General features: G+C 42.4%; 1 protein-coding gene across 1 annotated transcript in view; it reads left to right on the forward strand.

Annotated features, from left to right (window-relative positions):
- babam2 (BRISC and BRCA1 A complex member 2) overlaps nucleotides 1-21,292 on the forward strand; it is a 183,674-nt gene that overhangs the window by 131,608 nt on the left and 30,774 nt on the right. The window contains exon 7 of the mRNA XM_035752769.1: nucleotides 6,022-6,131. Within this exon, the coding sequence (XP_035608662.1) occupies nucleotides 6,022-6,131 (110 nt within the window). The remainder of the gene's footprint in view (nucleotides 1-6,021; nucleotides 6,132-21,292) is intronic.

Raw genomic sequence — 21,292 nt, forward strand, 5'->3', positions numbered from 1 at the left:
GGGAGACGACTCAGGATTGAGGGAAAGATGAAAAGAGAAAAGTAGAGATCCTTGATGAAAACCTGCTTCAGAGCTGTCAGGACCTCAGACAGCGGTGAAGGTTCACCTTCCAACATGACAACGGTCTTAAGCACACAGCCAAGACAACACAGGAATGGCTTTGGGACAAGACTCTGAATGTCCTTGAGTGGCCCAGCCATATCCCAGACTTGAACCAATTCGAACATCTCTGGAGAGACCTAAAAAATAGCTGTGCAGCAAAGCTCCCCATCTAACCTGACAGCTTGAGAGGCTCTGCAAAGGAGAATGGGAGAAACTCCCCAAATACTGGTGTGCCAAGCTTGTTGCGTTATACCCAAGAAGAATCAATGCTGTAAATGCTGCCAAAGGCACATCAACAAAGTACTGGGTAAAGGGTCTGAATACTTATGTGAATGTTTTTTGCAAAAAAATGTTTTACTGTTTTTGCATTGTCATTATGTAGTATTGTGTGTAGATTGAGGAAAAAATAGCCATTTCATCCATTTTAGAATAAGGCTGTAACGTAACAAAATGTGGAAAAAGTCCAGGGGTCTGAATTCATTCCAAATGCGCTGTATAAGGAAAAAATACACTTAACATTTTCGACTAATCGATTGGTCAAAAGAACAGTCGGGGACAGCCCTAGTGTATTGTGTTTTGAACCACTCCAGCGCTGGGAAAGATTTAAATGTTCACGATTCGACTAGAGAGATGCCTAACAACGCATATCATGGCTGGTGAGTCATTGTTGCCAAGGTCACACTTAGCAATGACACCCTCCGCCCATTATCGGCCTTGCGTATTGCCTTAGACGCCCCCCTCGGCTCTCTACTCTGACGATTGCATTTAGTCTAATTTTGTATGTCCTCGGTAATTGCGTCAGATATGCCAGCAACACTAACACAGACATCTTTCCTGTTGACCTTTGCAGAAAGGTCCTGATTTTCTTGCCGACTTTTGTTCACAGAACTACTAATAACAGCGGGAACAGTGGATGTGCATTATGTATTCACTTACACAAAACCAACACCCATGAAAAAAATGATTCATATTTTCTCGTCATTGTTGACCATGTCTTTTTATTCTTAGTGGACTTTGGAACAGCTTGGCATGAAACTGCCACAGTGTGGGTTCCCTTTGCTGCCACACCCAGCTCTGATGGGGCCTTACTTTGACACACGTTTTCTCTCTCGCTCTCTCTCTCACTCACTCACTCACTCACTCACTCACTCACTCACTCACTCACTCACAACACACACACATGTCCATGGCAACAGGCTTGAGGTGTGTTTAGGTCGTGGTGTCCCTGGTATACTCTTAGCACCGGGGTGGGTCCAGCCAGAGTGTGTTTGTGTGTGCTCTGTAATCGCTTCCCTATTATATACATGACAGAGTGAAGCCATTACACACCGCACGCAATATGACGGCATGGTGCCGGCTGGTTAATGGTTGACCTTACCCGTCTCCGCCTTTTTACATGCATTCCAGCATTGTCTACTGGCAGGGTCAGAGAGAGAATGTGAGTAGGATCGTCTGTGTGTGTGTTTCTGTATCTGTGTGTGTGCACGGGCACATGCATTTGTGGCCCTAAGGTCCTTTGCTCAATTTGTGCATATGTATGCAGGTTTGAGAAGGCTTGGGGACGTCTTACCATAGAGAGCATACTGCACTGGCCTCACAAAATCCCACCCTCCCTTCTGTCACACAGTAACACTTAATTAGGAACAATCTCACATCCTCAACTCCCCTCCTAAGTGTGTCAGAACAGAACATTTAATGCGATGAGACGTGCATTGGCAACAGTCACCTTGACCCAATGATATACCCTTTTCCGCCTCTGGGCGTTGTGGCACAAAGCTTACATCAGGCCTATGAACCACAACACAGAACATGTCTCCATTCTGCATTGCTTGTTTGGACATCTTTTCAATCAGTTGAATGCTAGGTCTCTTGAATATGCATGGAATTATAACCTTACCTTTCTGATAAATTAAATTGGAAAGAAGATTGTTTTAAAGAAGACATATTAATTTAGTGTTTCTGTGCTATGCTGTACACGATGAAGCTATGGTGGTGCACTTGTATCTTCCATCTTATTCACCCATTCTTGGAAAAACCCCGTGAAAAGCATGCAGAAAAATGTACTTATGAAACGATCTTCCAATATCCCCTTGTGTGCTTCCTCTGAATGAGAAAATGTCATTTTGACATCAATGCAATGAAAGAAAATGGAATGAAAATTGCTTTATAAGACACTGCTTTGCTATCTAATGGCACATTGACGTTATCAGCTCTCAGCAAAATGGACAACCCCATTGATAGTAGGCAATTTGTAAAGTGGACCCAGAAGTCTCATGCAACAGCGTAATTAGTTGTGGTTTCCTCATGAATGGATGATTTTGATTCTCCGCTTCCAAAATCCAGTTCGGGATCAGAATTGGGCAATTTTGCTTGGTTTAGTGTCCCTCGTGCAAAGGAACCATTTAGCTCTAAGCCCCAATTGAAATGTCAGAGCTCCTCAAAATCTCCCAGACACCCACCTACATGTTTTGCTGTGTTTCTTTTCAGCTCATTACCATTCTTTACTTTCCTCCAAGAATGTTGACTGGCAGGTTGCGTTGTGGCGGTGAAACACTGTGTCCAGACAGATGGACAGAAAATCTCAAAGCAAGCCCAGCAGCTGCCTTCATCCTTACGCAATAACCCCTGTGTCACTCAAGCTGCCCCATGACGGTGCCCATGACATTTGGAGATGGGCAAATAAGACGGACAATAGTCTTTACCTCCGTACTGCCCTTGTCGAGAGCATTGTCTGTTTAGTGTGTGTGTGTGTTGTGACTTTGGCCGGACATGGTCTGGCGTAAGGACAGCTGTCACATCTTCAACCTGTCATATGTCACAGAGAGGAGATGCTACAGGGCATCAACAGACAGAGGGAAGGAGCGAGAGGAAGAAAAGAGAGGGAGAGAGAGAAAGACGGATGAGAGGAGGGAGCAAGGCTAACAGTGGAGTAGTGGCCACGTGAAGGCTTGACCTCAAGCAGCCCCCCCCACACACACACACACACACACACATTCATACACCCTTCACCCTCTCTCTCAACCCCAGTCTTTGGGGCTGACTCACATACTCCCGGGTGTGCAGTAAGTAACTGTCCCCGTCCACCCACTTCCTTAAGGACTCCCTCCCTGACTCGCAGTCCTTCAACCGGGGTCATTTTATAGACTCATTACTCCCCATGGAGAGGTTCTTCATTAGGCCCTGCCTGTGGAGAGAAGAAAGGTTTTTAAAATTGTTCGTTTTTCTGCTCTGTACTTAAGCAGGCAGCACTTGGCCCGAAGTGTATTGCTGTAGAAAGCATACAATCTGTGTATAAACGCATAGAGGCATTTTGTTTTTTTGGGGAGCGCTTTGGGACTCTTGTTTTCGTTTGTGGGGATTCACATTGCAGTCGGCATTAAAAGCTCCCATTCTCCAAGATATTTTCTTACATAAATGTGTATTTTTCTACAAATGTATTGTTGATTAAAAAAGATATATATGTTTACAACAAATATATCGCTTACCTTCTAGTTATAAAAATGATAGCTTCAAATGTGTAGGTGGTTCAGTTCTGTTCTCAGTGTTAACACCACTGCTATCACTCCCTCAGTCATACAAATCCTTTTCCTCTTCTTGATTCATTTACATTACCCAATCTTAAGTTCTTAGTTCGGTAAGTCAAAGCCCAGAGATAGCCTCCCAAACTAAGGCCAAATGTAGTATTCTACCTCGGAGGTCACACCCAGACTTTGACATCTGCACTGCCGTTTGTGAGGCTGTAAACTTTCCCACCAATCATCTTCAGGTGGATGTAGTTGGGCCATTTGTAAGGTCATGTAGGCTGAAATTGTGAGTTTACCCCTCTGTCACTCAGCAACTCATGATTGGAGATGTCCCTGGAACACCTCATTAGAGTATGTTCTGAATGTGTTCTGAAGTTCTGTATGCATATTACAAGTCAGGATTTTGGCCCCATACGGAAGAGGACATTTATACAACCAAAACTGCAGGGAGGCGTGGATGCACAGAGGGATTGTACCCATGCCGACACGTGTGTATCAGCATATTGCAGCAGACTAATAGTGGTTGATAGCTGTAAAAACAAAACAGAAGAGTTCGGGGTCTTCCCTCGTTTTGTTGTTTCCGTTTCCGTGATGTCGTATGTCTTTTGACAGCTGCTTGTCGTTTTTTGGGACGAGACGAAGTGAATCATCTCCAAACACGGTCCTTTGACTGTTCGTCTGAGACGAAAGCCTCTCAAGGACCGCGATGCAATGCTACGCATGCTGAAGAACCTGATGTTCTTTCCCACCCCAACTCTCACCTTCTGTACATTCCTTCTCTCTCTGCAAGCGTTGCTTTCAAATAAGTATCTGTTTGGTCACATCGCTGACGACAGACGAGGCCTGAATTTGACAGTGAAAACTGGGGGAAATGACTATGCCTTACCTTCCCCCCTCATCTTATTCTTCCTCCTCCCTCACCTTTCGAGAGGGAGCGTAGTTGCTTACTGGCGCATACATCCACTATATTGATGCAAGCTGATTCAATCAGGCAACTCCTTTCAATGTCAGACACTATTTTCTTTTACTCCACCTTTCTTTCTCCCTCTATGTTATTGGCCGTGACAAGAGGGACAGGATGACACATGAGGCAGCCATCGTCATTGTTGTGGCTGTTGGTATATACTCACACACACACACACACCAATATCATTTGGGAAGAAGTGTTATATGTTGTGTGTTGTGCAGGGCTAGATGAAAGAGAACTTTCTCCTTGCCTACAGAGGCCCTTGACATTTCTATTCATATTGTTTCTGAAATACAAAGTCCGGTACGGCAAAGTCCCAAAACTGAGCCACCGAGACTAATTCAGATGGGTCATTTTGAGCCCCCCTCGTCCATGGGCAGTGTGGTGGCCATCCTCATTCAGGACCAGAGAGGGAGTGGTACCCAACTCCCTCAAGCCTCATTTGTAACGCTTTTAATTCAAACTCAACCGCAATAGCAATTAGGTTGCACAAAATACAATTAACTGCTTTGACTCTGAGAGAAACTGCCCAATGAGGGAGTGCAAACAGCCGCCTTTGGCTCATTCAACCGTTTCACATCTATCGAAGAAAAGGCATCTTCTCTTTGACAGACCTCATTGTGCCTGCTTTGGTTACGTGGTTGGCCGCGTTGAAACGCATGGCTAAGGAAACTGGTAGCGCCGCGCCTCAACACATACCGTATGGTGGTGAGGGAGATTCCCTTGCCGGGAAGGGCAGCGATTAGCACAAATGGATGAGTTCAAACCGACTGTAAGACATTTGATTAACTCCCCAGCCCTCGTTCGCTTAGCGCAAACCGTGTGTGCCGCTTAATGTCGGATCCTGCTAATGATGATCCATAATGGTGGGGGGGCTACTAGCTCTAGGAAAAATGATATAGAAAGGGAACGAGGGGAGGAAATCAAAACCTTGAAGAGATGGATCGGCATGATCGGCTCATCTAGAGCGGCTTCGGGTGGCTTCTCTCTCTCTCTCTTACTCTCACATGATTTGATTGGTACTTCCCGTCATCAGCACCACTACTCGGCTGCAGCTGTCGAAGTCAGCGCGGCGTGAAACTAATCAGATGTATCATCTGGTCTCTTATCTCTTTCTTTCTTCTTCTTCTCGTTCTCTCTATCTTTCTTTCTTGCCCTCTCTCTCTCTTTGTGTGTCCATCTCAAACACATACACTCAGATGTACTTAAATCAGGCTTGGACTGGGAAATGACCCTAAGCAGGCTAAACTGGACTTGTTCGGGTTGAGTTTGACTCAACACTGAAGTACAGCTCACCTGTGTTTTTTTTTTATCTAAATATTCTACAGTATGGGGAAGATTTTCATTGATTTGATTAATTCACTAAAACCGGTCATGGAGAAGTGAAATGATACTTATTTGTGAGTACTAACTCCCCCTCTCCCTCAGGACACAACGTTGGACCCTGGGGAAGACGTGGCTCTTCTCTCCGTCAGCTTTGAAGACGCAGAGGCCACCCAAGTGTTCCCTAAACTCTACCTGTCCCCCAGCATTGAACAGTAAGTGTATGAATCAGTTAATATGGTCATTGGTGCTGTATGGTTTAGACTTTCAGAATAGTGAATAAATGCATGCTGAGGGAAAATGGAACCACTGGCCTTCTACGCCTTCAGAAAAGGGTTTAGGGGTTTATAAAATAATGATTATGATAATAATGATAATAATAGTATTATTTTCAATGATATTCTGATTTAATCTATTCAGTTTTTGTTGGAAAGGGTTAACACTGAAGACAAATATTATCCAATCAGGATTTTTCTTTGCTGGTCTCTGGGGAGTTAAGTCAGCCATTGGCTAGGCCTTCAGATGTTAGATAAAGGCATCTGCCATTCAACTGTATTAGGGAGTGACAGTGGAATCAACCAATTACAATTTGACTTAATGGGTGGGACCGTTTTTACAAAAACTCATGGCCAACAGGCAATAGCGAGCAGGAGTTTTTCCAAGTTTCTAGCTAGCTAGCTTTTGTTGTCGGCTAGTTTGCAGCAGGTGTTACCAAAGAGGATGTTGTTGCTGATTTGTTAGCGTCTCCCTTTTCAATAATAACTTTCAACCAGAAGTTAAGTTTCAATGAGCATCATCTGGTGAGTGGAACTGTGTTTTTCATTGCAGCGCGCTTGCTGCTGTTAGCCATCTCTTTGAAAACCATGTTGTGTGAAACATGTTGCATTTAAAGTGGAACTCACAAAATTTGAGCAATATTAAATCTTATTAAAATCATTTCACATACACCTCCAAGAATATTTTTTTTATTTTTTTATTTAAAAAAAGAAAACAAGCGACCAGATATGGTCATTTTCACGTTTTCATAAATTCTTAGGGAATTATGTATACTTACGGATTTGTGAAAATTCTATAGCAATATATAGTGGGAAAGTGTCTGTGCATTTGGACAATTAATAGACACTACAGTAAATAAAACCTAATACAAATATCTGTCTTATCCAGGACCGGAGTCAACACAGACCGGTGCACTATAGCCAATCAGAGATACAGTAGGCTTTATGAAAACAAGCCATTTGCCACAGAGGCCTGCCATCATTCACTTTGAACTGGACTGTGTGTTTACAGGCAGTAGTAACAGTGTGACTTTAGAGCATTAGAACGCATTCGCCAAAAGCCACAAAATACACCTGAATGGTTTTCTACAAATATGTGAATACCACAGGAGTCCTTTTACATTTGGAAACTTCACATTCCTATTGATCAAACAACCATGAAAAGGGAGGCTCTCTCTTCCTCAGTTATGCACATCAACAAGATCAACAACTAATACTTGCCAGAGCAAGATGAGCTAAAATCTAACAAAGGAACATTAGATAAACCCTCAAACTTTTCAGCTAGTTGGCCGTCAAAATTGCACGGTTAAACGATGAGGAATAGTTGCCTCCTCATCCTTCTGCAGTTGGCCTGCCAATGCATGCTTGTCCCAACCAAGCACCCAGGCTAACTGCTAAATTTGGATAGCTTGCTAGCTAGCTACTTCCAGACACAAATGAGATAAGTCTGACAATGTTACTCGCCGTAGCAAGGCTGGTTAGGCTGTTTACATGTTATCTAGAGCAGGCCTGGGCAATTCCAGTCCTCAGGGGCCTGATTGGTGTCACACTTTTTCCCCATCTCTAGCAAACACAGCTGATTTTAAACTAATTGCATTCTAAACTGAAGATCATGATTAGTTGATTATTGGAGTCAGGTGTGTTAGCTGGGGCAAACGTGTGACACCAATCAGGCCCCTGAGGACTGGAGTTGCCCAGGCCTGATCTAGAGTGTTCCTTACCAACTATTACTTCTTTGTCTACATTTACTGTCACCGGTCGTATTCAGCGGGTGTCGCGCATTCATCAATTCATTCATCAATTGTTCTGTACACACAGACAAGAGTGCTCTGAATTCTGAGTAGATAGCCAGAATGAATTTGCGAATGCAAGAGAGATGCTAACAGGACAACAGTCATTCAAGTTCTTGCTAGCTTACCAAATGACACCTGCATCTCTAGATATGTATAGCCACCGAAAAATGATATGAAGGGAAAAAGTCAGTCACTCACCCACTCCTCCAATTGCATGACATGACATCCTCCTAGCAGCTAGCTAGTTAGCTATCTAGCTAACGTTAGGCTCTGTTTTTAGCTTTCTACATAAATATATATGCTAGCCTATTAGCCACGTTATGACTTACTTGTGATCATTGCCCTTGCTAGTTTGATTATATTGACGTTCCCAGACTTAGGTACATTTTGTCCGTTTTTGTCCAGAATATTGAGTAATTGAAATTGAAACCGTGCATCCCAAATGGTGGCAGCAAACAATGTACCAGGTCAGATGTGATTTATAACCTGATAGCAACCAATTTACAACCTGATAGGACTACCTAAAAATGTATTGGTGAATTATATGAATCATGCTTTGACCTGCATCCATCTATTCTGCCAACAATGCTTTAGTGTACGTCATGGAACATTGAGTCAAATAGAACCTATTTTTTAAACCTCTTATAAAGTTGGTTTTGTGGCATGAACTGGGAAATGGATATTTTTGACTGATATGATTGTCAGTTTGTTTCATATCTCCAAAGTAGTTCAAATGCTGTCAGTTCCACTTTGAAATGTAGGTCACAGGTTACTTTGTGTGCTAAACATGAAATATGTTTTTGCAAAGGGAAGTAATAGATGTACATTTAGATTGGGAAATGCTCAGTGGTTGTGGTTTTGCATTCTTATGATTGGGACCTACTGGCTTATTATGTCTGAGTTTATGGACAGCTTATCCTTTAACAGCATGCTGTGTGTGACTGCTGTCTTTCCATTGGCCCTATGCAGTGTTGTTGTGGTGCCTGGAGAAGTTGGTATATTCAAATTTTGCCAACATTTTCCCAAATGGCTTGCCCAGGGAAGAAAAGGCAACCTGTGTGAGAAATTATATTTTCGTATCTTTCTTCGGTAGTTTTCCTATAGATTTTTCAGATTTTCACTTTCAAAATAACACTTCTTTTTTTTAGCCGTTAAAAAAAATTGTGGTGTAGACATGGATCCACCCAGGCCGATCAATGTCTACACCCCTGATGCAAATGAGGCATGAGGACAATTGCACATAACAAATAGTCTACTAACCAAAACTAAGGACAAAATGTTTTTAATACCTGGTTTGCATACCCATTGTTACCTAAGTTAGCATTTACTGGTAGATGTCACCAGTTGAAACGTCTTTCCAACCCTACCGGCTACCAATGTCATTCATCTGTGAGCTGCTCCATGCCAGAACCAGTTGAGAGCTGTACGCTCTTGCTGCCTGCAGATGATATTCCGCAGAAACTAGGCTGTGTGCAGCGAGCATGTTTCATGTGCTTTGTGATTGTGTAGGCTACTCTGTGCATGATTTCTCTATTGTACTACATAATTGATCAATCATATACCTCCACTATTCTACTTTGATGCGCATCAGTAAGGATTAAGAAGGGAGTGTACACAATTCCCACTGAAATTAAAGGGGTTCATCGGTTTATTCCTGTGTAGCCTCCACTACACCACTGGCCCTTTTGTGTTTTACAGAAAGTGCGCTGGTATTACAGTTGCTGTCATTTCAGAATCACGAACCTGTCACACACTGAAGACCTATAGGTGCCCCACTGTACTAACCTGTCATACACTGAAGGCCTATAGGTTCACCACTGTACTAACCTGTCACACACTGAAGACCTATAGGTTCCCCACTGTACTAACCTGTCACACTGAAGACCTATAGGTTCACCACTGTACTAACCTGTCACACTGAAGACCTATAGGTTCACCACTGTACTGATCTGTCACACTGAAGGCCAAAAGGTTCACCACTGTACTAACCTGTCACACTGAAGACCTATAGGTTCACCACTGTACTAACCTGTCACACTGAAGACCTATAGGTTCACCACTGTACTAACCTGTCACACACTGAAGACCTATAGGTTCACCACTGTACTAACCTGTCACACTGAAGACCTATAGGTTCACCACTGTACTAACCTGTCACACTGAAGACCTATAGGTTCACCACTGTACTAACCTGTCACACACTGAAGACCTATAGGTTCACCACTGTACTAACCTGTCACACACTGAAGACCTATAGGTTCACCACTGTACTAACCCGTCACACTGAAGACCTATAGGTTCACCACTGTACTAACCTGTCACACACTGAAGGCCTATAGGTTCACCACTGTACTAACCTGTCACACTGAAGACCTATAGGTTCACCACTGTACTAACCTGTCACACACTGAAGACCTATAGGTTCACCACTGTCACACACTGAAGATCTATAGGTTCACCACTGTCACATACTGGAGGTCTATAGGTTCACCACTGTACTAACCTGTCACACACTGAAGGCCTATAGGTTCACCACTGTACTAACTTGTCACACACTGAAGACCTATAGGTTCACCACTGTCACACACTGAAGACCTATAGGTTCACTACTGTCACACACTGAAGGTCTATAGGTGCCCCACTGCGCAAACATGTCTATAATAGATATAAAGGCTCTTAAGATACCCTGTTAATGATTCAAGAATATTTGGCCTGGCAAAGCGGTTTTATGCACTGACCGGTCCCGAGTACTACAACACTGCAAGACGCTACTAAACAGAGTACCATTTTCCTAGTACTCAAGACAAAATAACATTTGATAAATTATACGCATGCAATAATCATGGCAAGTACCACTACCATCTAGCCACACTACACAAACAATACATGTATCCTTTTCCTCCAGGAATTGCGAACAAACTGAGCCTGTCTAAAGTAAATTCAAGCCACTGCTTGTCCCATAAGCAGAATATTTCGGGGTTATCGCCAAACATTTTATTAAAAAGAACATGTCTCAGACCGTCATACAGAGGGCAATAAAACACTAAATGAATTTTGTTTCCGACTTCCCTAAGATCACACAGTAGGCAAATTATACCATCTCTATATTTATTTTTTATTTTTTATTTTACCTTTATTTAACCAGGCAAGTCAGTTAAGAACATATTCTTATTTTCAATGACGGCCTGGGAACAGTGGGTTAACTGCCTGTTCAGGGGCAGAACGACAGATTTGTACCTTGTAGCCAAAGGGAAGGTGCCGGATCTGAGTTGTGCACAAACTGACCTTTGGATTTTTGTAAGTTTCAGGCGGATATACGGTTCAGGGGTGTAGTTCTCTTTGAAGAGAGTATACGTTCTAAGTTTAGTTTAAATCAAATGTCAACTGCCCATTTTTCATTGTGGATCAGAAAAGGCTTGTCCTTGATTTGGCTAACACCACATGGTAATTTGTTCCTGAATATATATATATATTAATATTATATAGAGAGAGAGAGTTTCAGAAGAAAGGTCTTTGTTTCTGGCCATTTTGAGCCTGTAATCAAACCCACAAATGCTGATGCACCAGATACTCAACTGGTCTAAAGAAGGCCTGTTTTATTGCTTATTTTATCAGGACAACAGTTTTCTGCTGTGTTAACATAATTGCAAAAGGGTTTTCTCATGATCAATTAGCATTTTAAAATTATAAACTTGGATTAGCTAACACAACGTGCCATTTGAACACAGGAATGATGGTTGCTGATAATGAGCCTCTGTACGCCTGTGGAGTTATTCCATTAAAGATCAGCAGTTGATGTTGTTTTAATGGACTTTTCTTTCATAAACAAGGACATTTCTAAGTGACCCCAAACTTTTGAATGGTAGTGTATATTGAAGAATTAAACAAATATTAATATGCAAATATTGTACAATCCAGGTGTGCAAAGCTCTTAGAGACGTACCCAGAAAGACACACAGTTGGAATCGCTGCCAAAGGTGATTCTAACATGTATTGGCTCAGGGGTAATTAATAAGCGATATTCAAAGTCTGCTTCTTTTTTTTTTACCCATCTACCAATAGGCAAATTTAAACCATCTTAAATTCCGGCTGTAACACACCAAAATGTGGAAAAAGTCAAGGGATGTGAATTATTTCTGTATATATAAAACATAGTAAAATAGCATTTTTGACTGCCCTGGGCCTTTAAGAGCAAGCCAATGTGACAGTGGCAACTCCTTATAAGTAGGACGAAACCTTGAAGAGAACCAGGCTCTAGAGGAGCCCTTTCTCCTGACTGGAGAAAGATGTTCCGATTTGCATTTCTGACCATTACTGCCAGACAGTTGGCCCCATATCTCCTCAAAAACTTGACTATATGAGACAGACTTGTAGGATGCAGATGGAGAGCATGTAAGGCGTAAGAAGATGATAAACAAAAATGCATTGTGAAAACCGCAGCGCATGATGTCATCAATGTATAATTCGACACGCCAGTGTCTGGACTCGTGTTCCTTTAAAAAGAAAGAAGAAGAACAAAAGAGATAGATGACACATAGTCAGTGTCTGGGGCTGAGAGTGACTGTGCGTCTGTGGGCGTGTGTGTGTGGCGTGTGTGTGTGTGTGTGTGTGTGTGTGTGTGTGTGTGTGTGTGTGTGTGTGTGTGTGTGTGTGTGTGTGTGTGTGTGTGTGTGTGTGTGTGTGTGTGTGTGTGTGTGTGTGTGTGTGTGTGTGTGTGTGTGTGTGTGTGTGTGTACTTGCTTAATTCGCATATATGTTTGTACATCTAAGTGTTCGTAAGTGTGTGCATATGTGTACTGTACATGAGTTTGTGTGTGTGTGCATGTGTGTGTCAGGGCAGAGTGTCAGGTATGTAAACATCCCCTCTCTTGACCCCATGCCCCCCTCTAGCCGGCCTGGTCTGGCCGTTCGTGCTTGGAATAATCTCTGGAGATGTTTATTTAAGAGCGCACTCCCTGTCATACCAGGTTAAGGGGCCTCTGCCCCCTCTATCTCTGTCTCTTTTCATCCCTCCTCTCCCTCGACTTTCCTCACTCTCTCGATCTACACCCCAGCACTCTTTGTCTCCCTTGTTTGTTTTTTTACTTCTCCTCACACTGTTTCTCCTGTCCTCCATTTTCTCTCTTTTCCTTTCTTCTCTCATTATCTCTAGCTGTCTCTTTCTCTCACTGTCTCCCTGTTGGTCATCTATTCTCTCTAGCTCTTTCTCCTTTCCTCCATCTTTCGTTCCCCTTCTCTGTCTCTAGCTCTGTTTCGCTCTCTGTCTCGCGCTGGCGCTCTGTCTTGTGCTCGCGCTCTGTCTCGCAAACAATGTGTGATTGTGTGTGAGAGTTAGGCTACTTGGAGGGGATTATTGGGTAGTTAGGTTCATCGGGCTGACCCCCAGTCTTAACTTGACGTTATTGAAGGATCATGAGGTTTTGGCAATGTGAAGATAAGAATTCCAGAGGATGGTACCTCGGTATCTGATAGAGAATTGACTATGTGAGGTGCGGCATTGGGGAGGGGTGAAGGTTATCGCAGTGTCTTGTTTTATGTAGTTGGATTTCAGAATTAACCTGGAAGAATCCATTGAAGGGTTTAGGTAAACTGTCTGGGAGCTATGAGTATTTGTAGATGAAAGTGTATAATTGGCATATATTAATGTCGTAAATAGACAAGATATTGCGTTTCTTATACAAAGGTGCAGATAGAGCCAGGTAATTAGAGAAGGTTAGTCTTGCACATTTATTTTGTATGATGAGTAATTTGTGTCGGTAGGAGGCATATATACTGGGCCAGACAATATTACAGTAAATGAGAGATGAGCAAATTAAGCTATATTATAGACTTAGGAAGCAAGCCCGATGAACCAAACCACTAATCTTTCTGATGATACCAACAGATTTCATCACTTTGCTAGAGACAAATTTCATATGAGGATAACTTTTCATCAATTAAAACTCAGAGCAATCTAATGGATGTGACTTGTTCCATTTCATTCCCACCAATTGAGACTTCTTATTCTGAGTAGTGAATACACTTTTACACTTAGATGTTTTGTTTATGAGTTAGTCCCCTGCACTCTCCAAACTACATTGTAGTACTCTCTGACAGTGCTATAGACCACCGGGGCGGGGTCATTCGTCAACTAAATTTCCATTCCCATCAATTCAGGAAGTGAATTGCGATTGCAGTAACAGATTTGAAAATGTGCCATATTTATTTTCAATGAGGTTGAGAATGCTTGCATCCACACTACTAACAACCAAGAGGAGAAGCATGCCAGCTCAGCTATGTGTGTCTGTGTTTGTGCGTTCGCAGGCTTGACCTTGCCCATGTACTAGACCAGGCTGCAGTGGCGTTCGGCGCCCTCCTCGGCCAGTTGAGTGAGGAGAATGGACAGAAAGAGGCTAAAGGCATGAAAGAGGAGAGCGGGAAAGGGGGAGCGTGTGGCGCTGGGGAGGAGAGATGTAGGAGAGAGGGCTGCACAGCAGACCCTACTATAATATGGACATATCTGGCCCTTTGAGGAAAAAGGTTGAGCCCGAACAACGTAGCGTAGATTCCGAAGATTTTAATTCCGAATTTACCTCAATAACTTTAGTCTCAAGCTATTTCATGTTTGTATGTTTATGCATGCTTGCTTGAGTGTAGTATTTTCGTGTTGACTTTGGGCCTTATGACTTTGCGTGCGTGCGTGCGAGCTCCAAAAGCATTGGGAGAGTGAGACATTTTTTGTTGCTTTGGCTCTACTCCAGCACTGTCAGCTTTAACTTGAGGTATACTCATCCAAATTGGGTAAACCGTTTTAGACCAATAGTGTTAGAACAAATTCACGTATGTGTATTAAAACAGTGAAAAGTTTAGTATTTGTACCCATATTCTTAACGCACAAGGATTACAAAAACACTTCTACATTAATGTGGATTACGAATAATGATGAGTGAGAAAGTTAAACCCACAAATATCATACCCCCCAAAAATGCTAACCTCCCCTGTTATTGTAATGGTGAGAGGTTAGCATGTCTGTAACTTTCTCACTCATAATTTCAGCATTATTCACGATTCATTCAGGACTATCCATGATCATGATAGCATCCACATTAATGTAGAAGTGTTCAGAAACATATTATATTCTTATTTACAATAAAAGTGACTCCAAAATGACACAATACATTATTCACCATTCAGTTCTATTGGGCACAAAATAATCTGAAACACAATACAAACAGCAAGAGGATCCAACAAGTTTGTTTAGTCAGGATCCAACAAGTTTGTTGAGCTTGATGTAACCATTGCATGCTATGAATATGGAACCAAATACTAATCCGTTGACTACTTTAATACACATACAAGTGAACTTTTGGAGCTCACTGTATGTCTGTGTGTGTTCCCTATGCCCGTGGCTTTGTTGATTGTGTTCTTGCTCCACTTTGGCCCTGGCTTTCTGTCCCCCTTCCCTTGAAGCTGACCCGGCAAAGAAAACGTTTTCTCTTTCCTTTTACTCTCTCCTCATTCTCGCTCTCTCTCTCTCTCTCTCTCTCCCCCTCCTTCTCCCCTCATCCTCCTCTCCGCTCCTCATCTCTCTCTCGCCTCCCAGTCAGTCTTGCTGGCGGAGCCTCAAAGAGAGAAGGAAAGAGAGTGGGACTTGAGAGAGACGTTTGATATCTCATTTCCCTCTCTCCTTTTCTCTCTCCTTGGAGGGCTGCGGTAGCTCCAGGATCTAAGGCATTCTGGGAGAAAGTGAATATGTTTTAATCCCCTTAGAGCTATGACGTTGTACCTTTCTCTCTCTTTTCAAACAGACCAGCCGTTCCAGAGAGAGATACTATACTTCATAGCTACTCCACTGACACCCATGTATGTACTTGCCTATACATGGCTGCAGCTATTGTGCGTTCGTTTGTACGCTAGTTCGCTCGGACTTAAATACTTTCATGCCTGGTCCTCACCACTCTTCCTCGCGCATTGATTTGGTTAAGAGAGGATCTTCACCTACGCTTTTGTGTTTATGCAGTTGACTTCGTTCCTCTCATTGGGATCTTGAAGTGCGGCATACAAAAAACCTTAACATGTACTGTTGTTATTCAGAAGTACATTCAATAGCCACTTGAATAAGGACAGGCTGTGCTGTACTATCTTGTGAAATGACTTGAGCCTCAAGTACAATTTCATGCTACCGATTGTATTTAAATAATTTAACGTTAAATGGATATGGTTATGTCAGCCATATACAAGGCATCTACCAATGTCAGTCATATACAAGGCATCTACCAATGTCAGCCATATACAAGGCATCTACCAATGTCAGCCATATACAAGGCATCTACCAATGTCAGCCATATACAAGGTTTAGATTGACAGCCCATGTCTCTTCCATCCTTCTCTTTACTCATTTTCCTGCCTCCCTGTTACCTCTCCTTTTTTCTCCATTGTCTCGCTTTTCTTCTCCACCGTTGGCTGGTCTGGACCTGACTGTACCCAGTCAGTCTATGAGATGAGTCGTTAGCCTCTCGCTCTACCCAGAAAACCTGCAGTGTTACATAAAAGAATCGAGTGGGCACTGTCTCTGCCCCCAAACCAAAGCCTATTTGTGAGCCAAAGAAAATCAACAGAGAGAGACAGTTTTAGGCTGCGGCAGAGCAATGTTTGGGTCTGTGTGTGTGCATATGTGAATGCAATTGCCTTTGCTTGTAATACATGCATTACACATCTCTAGTGTGCTTGTATACTTTTCCATATGTGTACTTGTGAACCATTGTAAGCCGCCAAGTTATTTGCGTTGTTCCTCTCTATAATATTTATCCTGTAGCTGCCTATAACCCCATATATCTAGAGGGAGCAGCCTAGCATAGCATAGCCACGGGCACCCACCAGAACACTCCTCACACACACACACACCTATCCTTGCAACATAATTGTGATTGTTCCTCAATGCACCGATGACTGAGCGAGTCCACAGATCTTACCCACTCCCTCATGAATATCAAAAGCACCCAAGGAATTGCAGGTGCTACACTGTGTGGGGGGGATTATTTTTTCTACACGACACCATGCTGCCAGACTTCAGCCTCACCCCTGTCATGGTCGTTGTGTCCATGGTTGACACATCATCATCCCTCCCTGAGTTACCTGCTTTGGGTTCTGACTGAGTGACGGAGGAAGGGTCGTGAGACTACATTACCCACAATTCCTAGCTTTCCAGGTGGTATTATCATGAATTAAGTATTTTCTACTAGGCCACAATTTTAGCTTATGCCCTTGAGGTTCTTTGGTTTGTGGAAGCTGTCTTTGTCACAATTAAAGTTTCTCTTGAAACCTTTCTGTCGTAATCAAAGTTTCTTTAGAAACTATTTTAGGCATGTCAGGACATTAACTAGAACAGCTGTGTTCCAGATGCATATTGCCACGGATTAAAGGGAGAGTGTCATTAGGCCAAAACAGGAAATGCTCTGTACACAGGTCTATGGGAACTTTGGGAACCCTCTGTGCCAAAGAAGTGGGTTGGGTGTGATCTGAACGTTACATTTTCCCAAATATTCCAAATTCACTTTTGACCTTCTCTTTCAGCTCAATGGGACACTTTACTTCCCACCCTTAGCACAAATTGCACCACTGAAGCCCTTCACACCAGGGGCATATCAGAGAATTACAAGATTCCACATAGAGAAAGTGGGATTGAAACAACTGAACAGGTAATGAGGGTGTTTACCAGGTTAGGGGGTCACGACAGTGCCAAACTGTTGCCTGAAGACAATGACCGAAGAGGTGCTGGCTGGTCCAAAAAAATAGGGATACGCTCATGCTACTTAGGACTAGTGACATATTCTACTTTGGGGGGGTTTGAGGATCTTTTGGTGACACCTCTTTCGGGGGTTAGGCCTCGGCCTTCACAGAGAACTATGATGCTAGTCGAAACGGATGCTTTCAGTGACATTGAGACCATGTAATTTATTTGCAAAACGCTGTCAGTGAGCACTTGACCCTGAAGAAGGCACAGTGATGTCGAAACGTTGTGTTTTTTTTACCCAATAGATTACTGGGAGGTTGTGCATATGGAGTGTGCGACTCTTTGTTTTTATAGCTTACAGTGTATTCACCGTTAGTCAGCATCTCTACACTAAATCATTTTCTCTGGTTGTGCGCCAGCTCATGCTTTTTAGTGAGCACTTGTATACCCTACCATGTCATGTTTGCACAGAAAGATTAACGCTCATCTGGTGACTACGGCTCACTGCATTGAAATTAATTACGACAACGTTTTAATAGCAGATGCTATTCCCTTTTCACTAAACGGTCTGAAAATATACCCCAAATCCCTTTGGGTGGGTTACCAATCCACTTGGCAATTTGGCCAAAGTCCTTAACCATTTTTGGTCCCATGATACCCTTCTCCATGGACCCCTGAGGTGTCCCTGCTTCTGCCTGTGCTGGTGACTCCACTCGTAGCACTCCACCAACAATGGATAGGAGTCCCCCAAGCAACGTAGCCTTCCGTGTGACATATTTACTGAATACAGGACATACACAAACATATACACACTCATGCAGTGACAAGACCGCCCATGACTTAATCAACGCAGGAGATTAATCAACGCAGGAGATTACCTTTGGTGAAGCGTGTGTGTGTGAGAGCGAGAGACCATGTGAGAACAGATAAGGACTAAGAATCTAGTGCCTTTGTCAGTTTGAATCCTCTTTTCTTTCTTACAAGGTGATTCCCTGGCCCTTACACACACATTCACTCAGACAATCAACAGTCTTTTAACTGACCAGGGTCAGATTTGTATAAAGCAATTTCCTTCACTTTTGTGTATAGTACCATCACCAAACATGATTGAACCTTGAATGAACACTGGCTATGGACCTACACTTGTCAAACAAGCTCCTGCTAATCTGCAACTTTTTTCATACCAATATTTAAAACTATATTATGTGTCCATTTTAAACCTTTCCTCTCTACTATGCAGTGGTGTAAAGTACTTAAGTAAAAAATACTTTAAAGTACTACTTAAGTCGTTTTTGGGGTTATCTGTACTTTACTATTTATATTTTTGACTACTTTTACTTCACTGCATTCCTTAAGAAAACATTGTACTTTTTACTCCATACATTTTCCTTGACACCCAAAAGTACTTGTTACATTTTGAATGCTTAGCAGGACAGGAAAATAGTCTCATTCACGCACTTATCAAGAGAACATCCCTGGTCATCCCTACTGCCTCTGATCTGGCGGACTCACTAAACACAAATGCTTTGTTTGTAAATGTCTGAGATTTGGAGTGTGCCCCTGGCTTTCCGTACATTTAAATAACATGACAATGGTGGTTTACTTAATCTGGTTTGCTTAATATAAGGAATTTGAAAATTATTTATACTTTTACTTTTGATACTTAAGTATATTTTGAACCAAATACTTAAACTTTTACTCAAGTAGAATTTTACCAGGTGACTTTTACTTGAGTAATTTTCTATTAAGGTATCTTTTACTTTTACTCAAGGATGACAGTTGGCCACTTTTTCCGACACTGTTACTATGAAAACGCTACAATGAATCTTTACGTTTTATAATCAAAACTGCACAGCAATCACAAGACTGCTAATACTACTACTATTACTTTAAGCAACTTAAAATTAAGTGAAGTAGAGCAAGCATTTTGGGTCCAATGCATATGAAATATCTTTTCAAATACCTTGACAAACACACAATAAATATCTTCTTTCCATTTCCACAGTTCATCTGGCAGCATCAGACGCTAGTGATTAATCAGCCTTCATTCAATTGACAATTTGAGGCGTGCGTCTTTACAATGACAATTGCAAGTGTCTTTGTTCACAAACCCAATCAACACGCGTGAGTGACGAGTTCGCTAATTAACTGGTGAGTCGGCCATTCTGTGCGTCTATGTCTACATTTACATCTGAATGAAATGAGGTTATTCTTAGATGGATCTGTGGGCGGATAGACTCTTACAGTCGGAGGATTTGTCTTCGTTGTCGTGTGCTGCTTTGCGTTGGTCATTGTAGCATTTAGACAAAAAAAAAGCACAGAGAGCAATGCTAATATGTGCATCGGGCTCTCATCATGGCAGTATGACCTATTTGGAATGCATCGTTCACAATTCACAGGGCCTGGTGACCATAGAAATATAATTACTATCAAGGGCATAGCTCATCAGACCACAGCATTTTGATTTAATTATATTTCTATGTTGGTGACAATATGGCATCATTGATCTATGCTTGAAGTAGCGCAATATATATCAACCCTGAACAAGGTAAAGAACAACTGACATTATTAGTAGTTTGTCAAGCAATACACTGATACTAGAGAATGACTGAGGATGTTGTATCTAAATTGTGAGGAACACTGGATAGTGACTAAACCACAACAAGTAGCTTTGTAAAACTGCATTAAAGGGAAGTGGTCGCAGCCCACATTGTGTAACAAACATTCAGACATTATTAATCTACTGATGAGAAGCCACAGCTTAGATTATCTGCCTCCCACAATGTGCTCTGGCAACTCCCCCTCATACCTGGATAATATGGCCCAGTTACAACCTCTGTCTGACCCATACTATATCATCATCGTTTCCCACCACACCTTGTGGCATTGTGCCGTCAGGGGTGTGTTCAGTAAGGAGAAATGTTGCAGATAGAAATGCAGCCTAGAAATGTAGCTGAGTGGTTAGAAAGGTTGCTGGACCGAATCCCAGAGCTGACAAGGTAAAAATATGTTGTTCTGCCCCTGAACAAGGCAGTTAACCCACTCTTCCCCGGTAGGTCGTCATTGTAAATAAGAATTTGTTCTTAACTGACTTACCTAGTTAAATAAAGGTAAAAAATATATATATAGATCGTTACACTATATATACAAAAGTACGTGGATACCCCTTCAAATTGGTAGATTCGGCTATTGCAGCCACACTCGTTTCTGACAGGTGTATAAAATTAAGCACACCGCCATGAAATCTCCATAGACAAACATGGACAGTAGAATGGCCAGCTTACTTTCAACGTGGCACGTCATAGGATGCCACCTTTCCAACAAGTCAGTTTCTGCCTGTCAAGTTTCTGCTCTGCTAGAGCTGCCCCAGTCAACTGTAAGTGCTGTTATTGTGAAGTGAAAACGACTAGGAGCAACAACGGCTCTGTCGCGAAGTGATAGGCCACAAAAGCTCACAGAACGGGACCGCCGAGTGCTGAAGCGCGTAGCATATAAAAATCGTCTGTCCTCAGTTGCAACACTCAGCACAAGAACTGTTCGTCGGGAGCTTCATGAAATGGGTTTCCATGGCCAAGCAGCCACAAACAAGCCTAAGA

This window comes from Oncorhynchus keta, chromosome 35, assembly GCF_023373465.1.
Source record: "Oncorhynchus keta strain PuntledgeMale-10-30-2019 chromosome 35, Oket_V2, whole genome shotgun sequence".
Taxonomy (NCBI): Eukaryota; Metazoa; Chordata; class Actinopteri; order Salmoniformes; family Salmonidae; genus Oncorhynchus; species Oncorhynchus keta.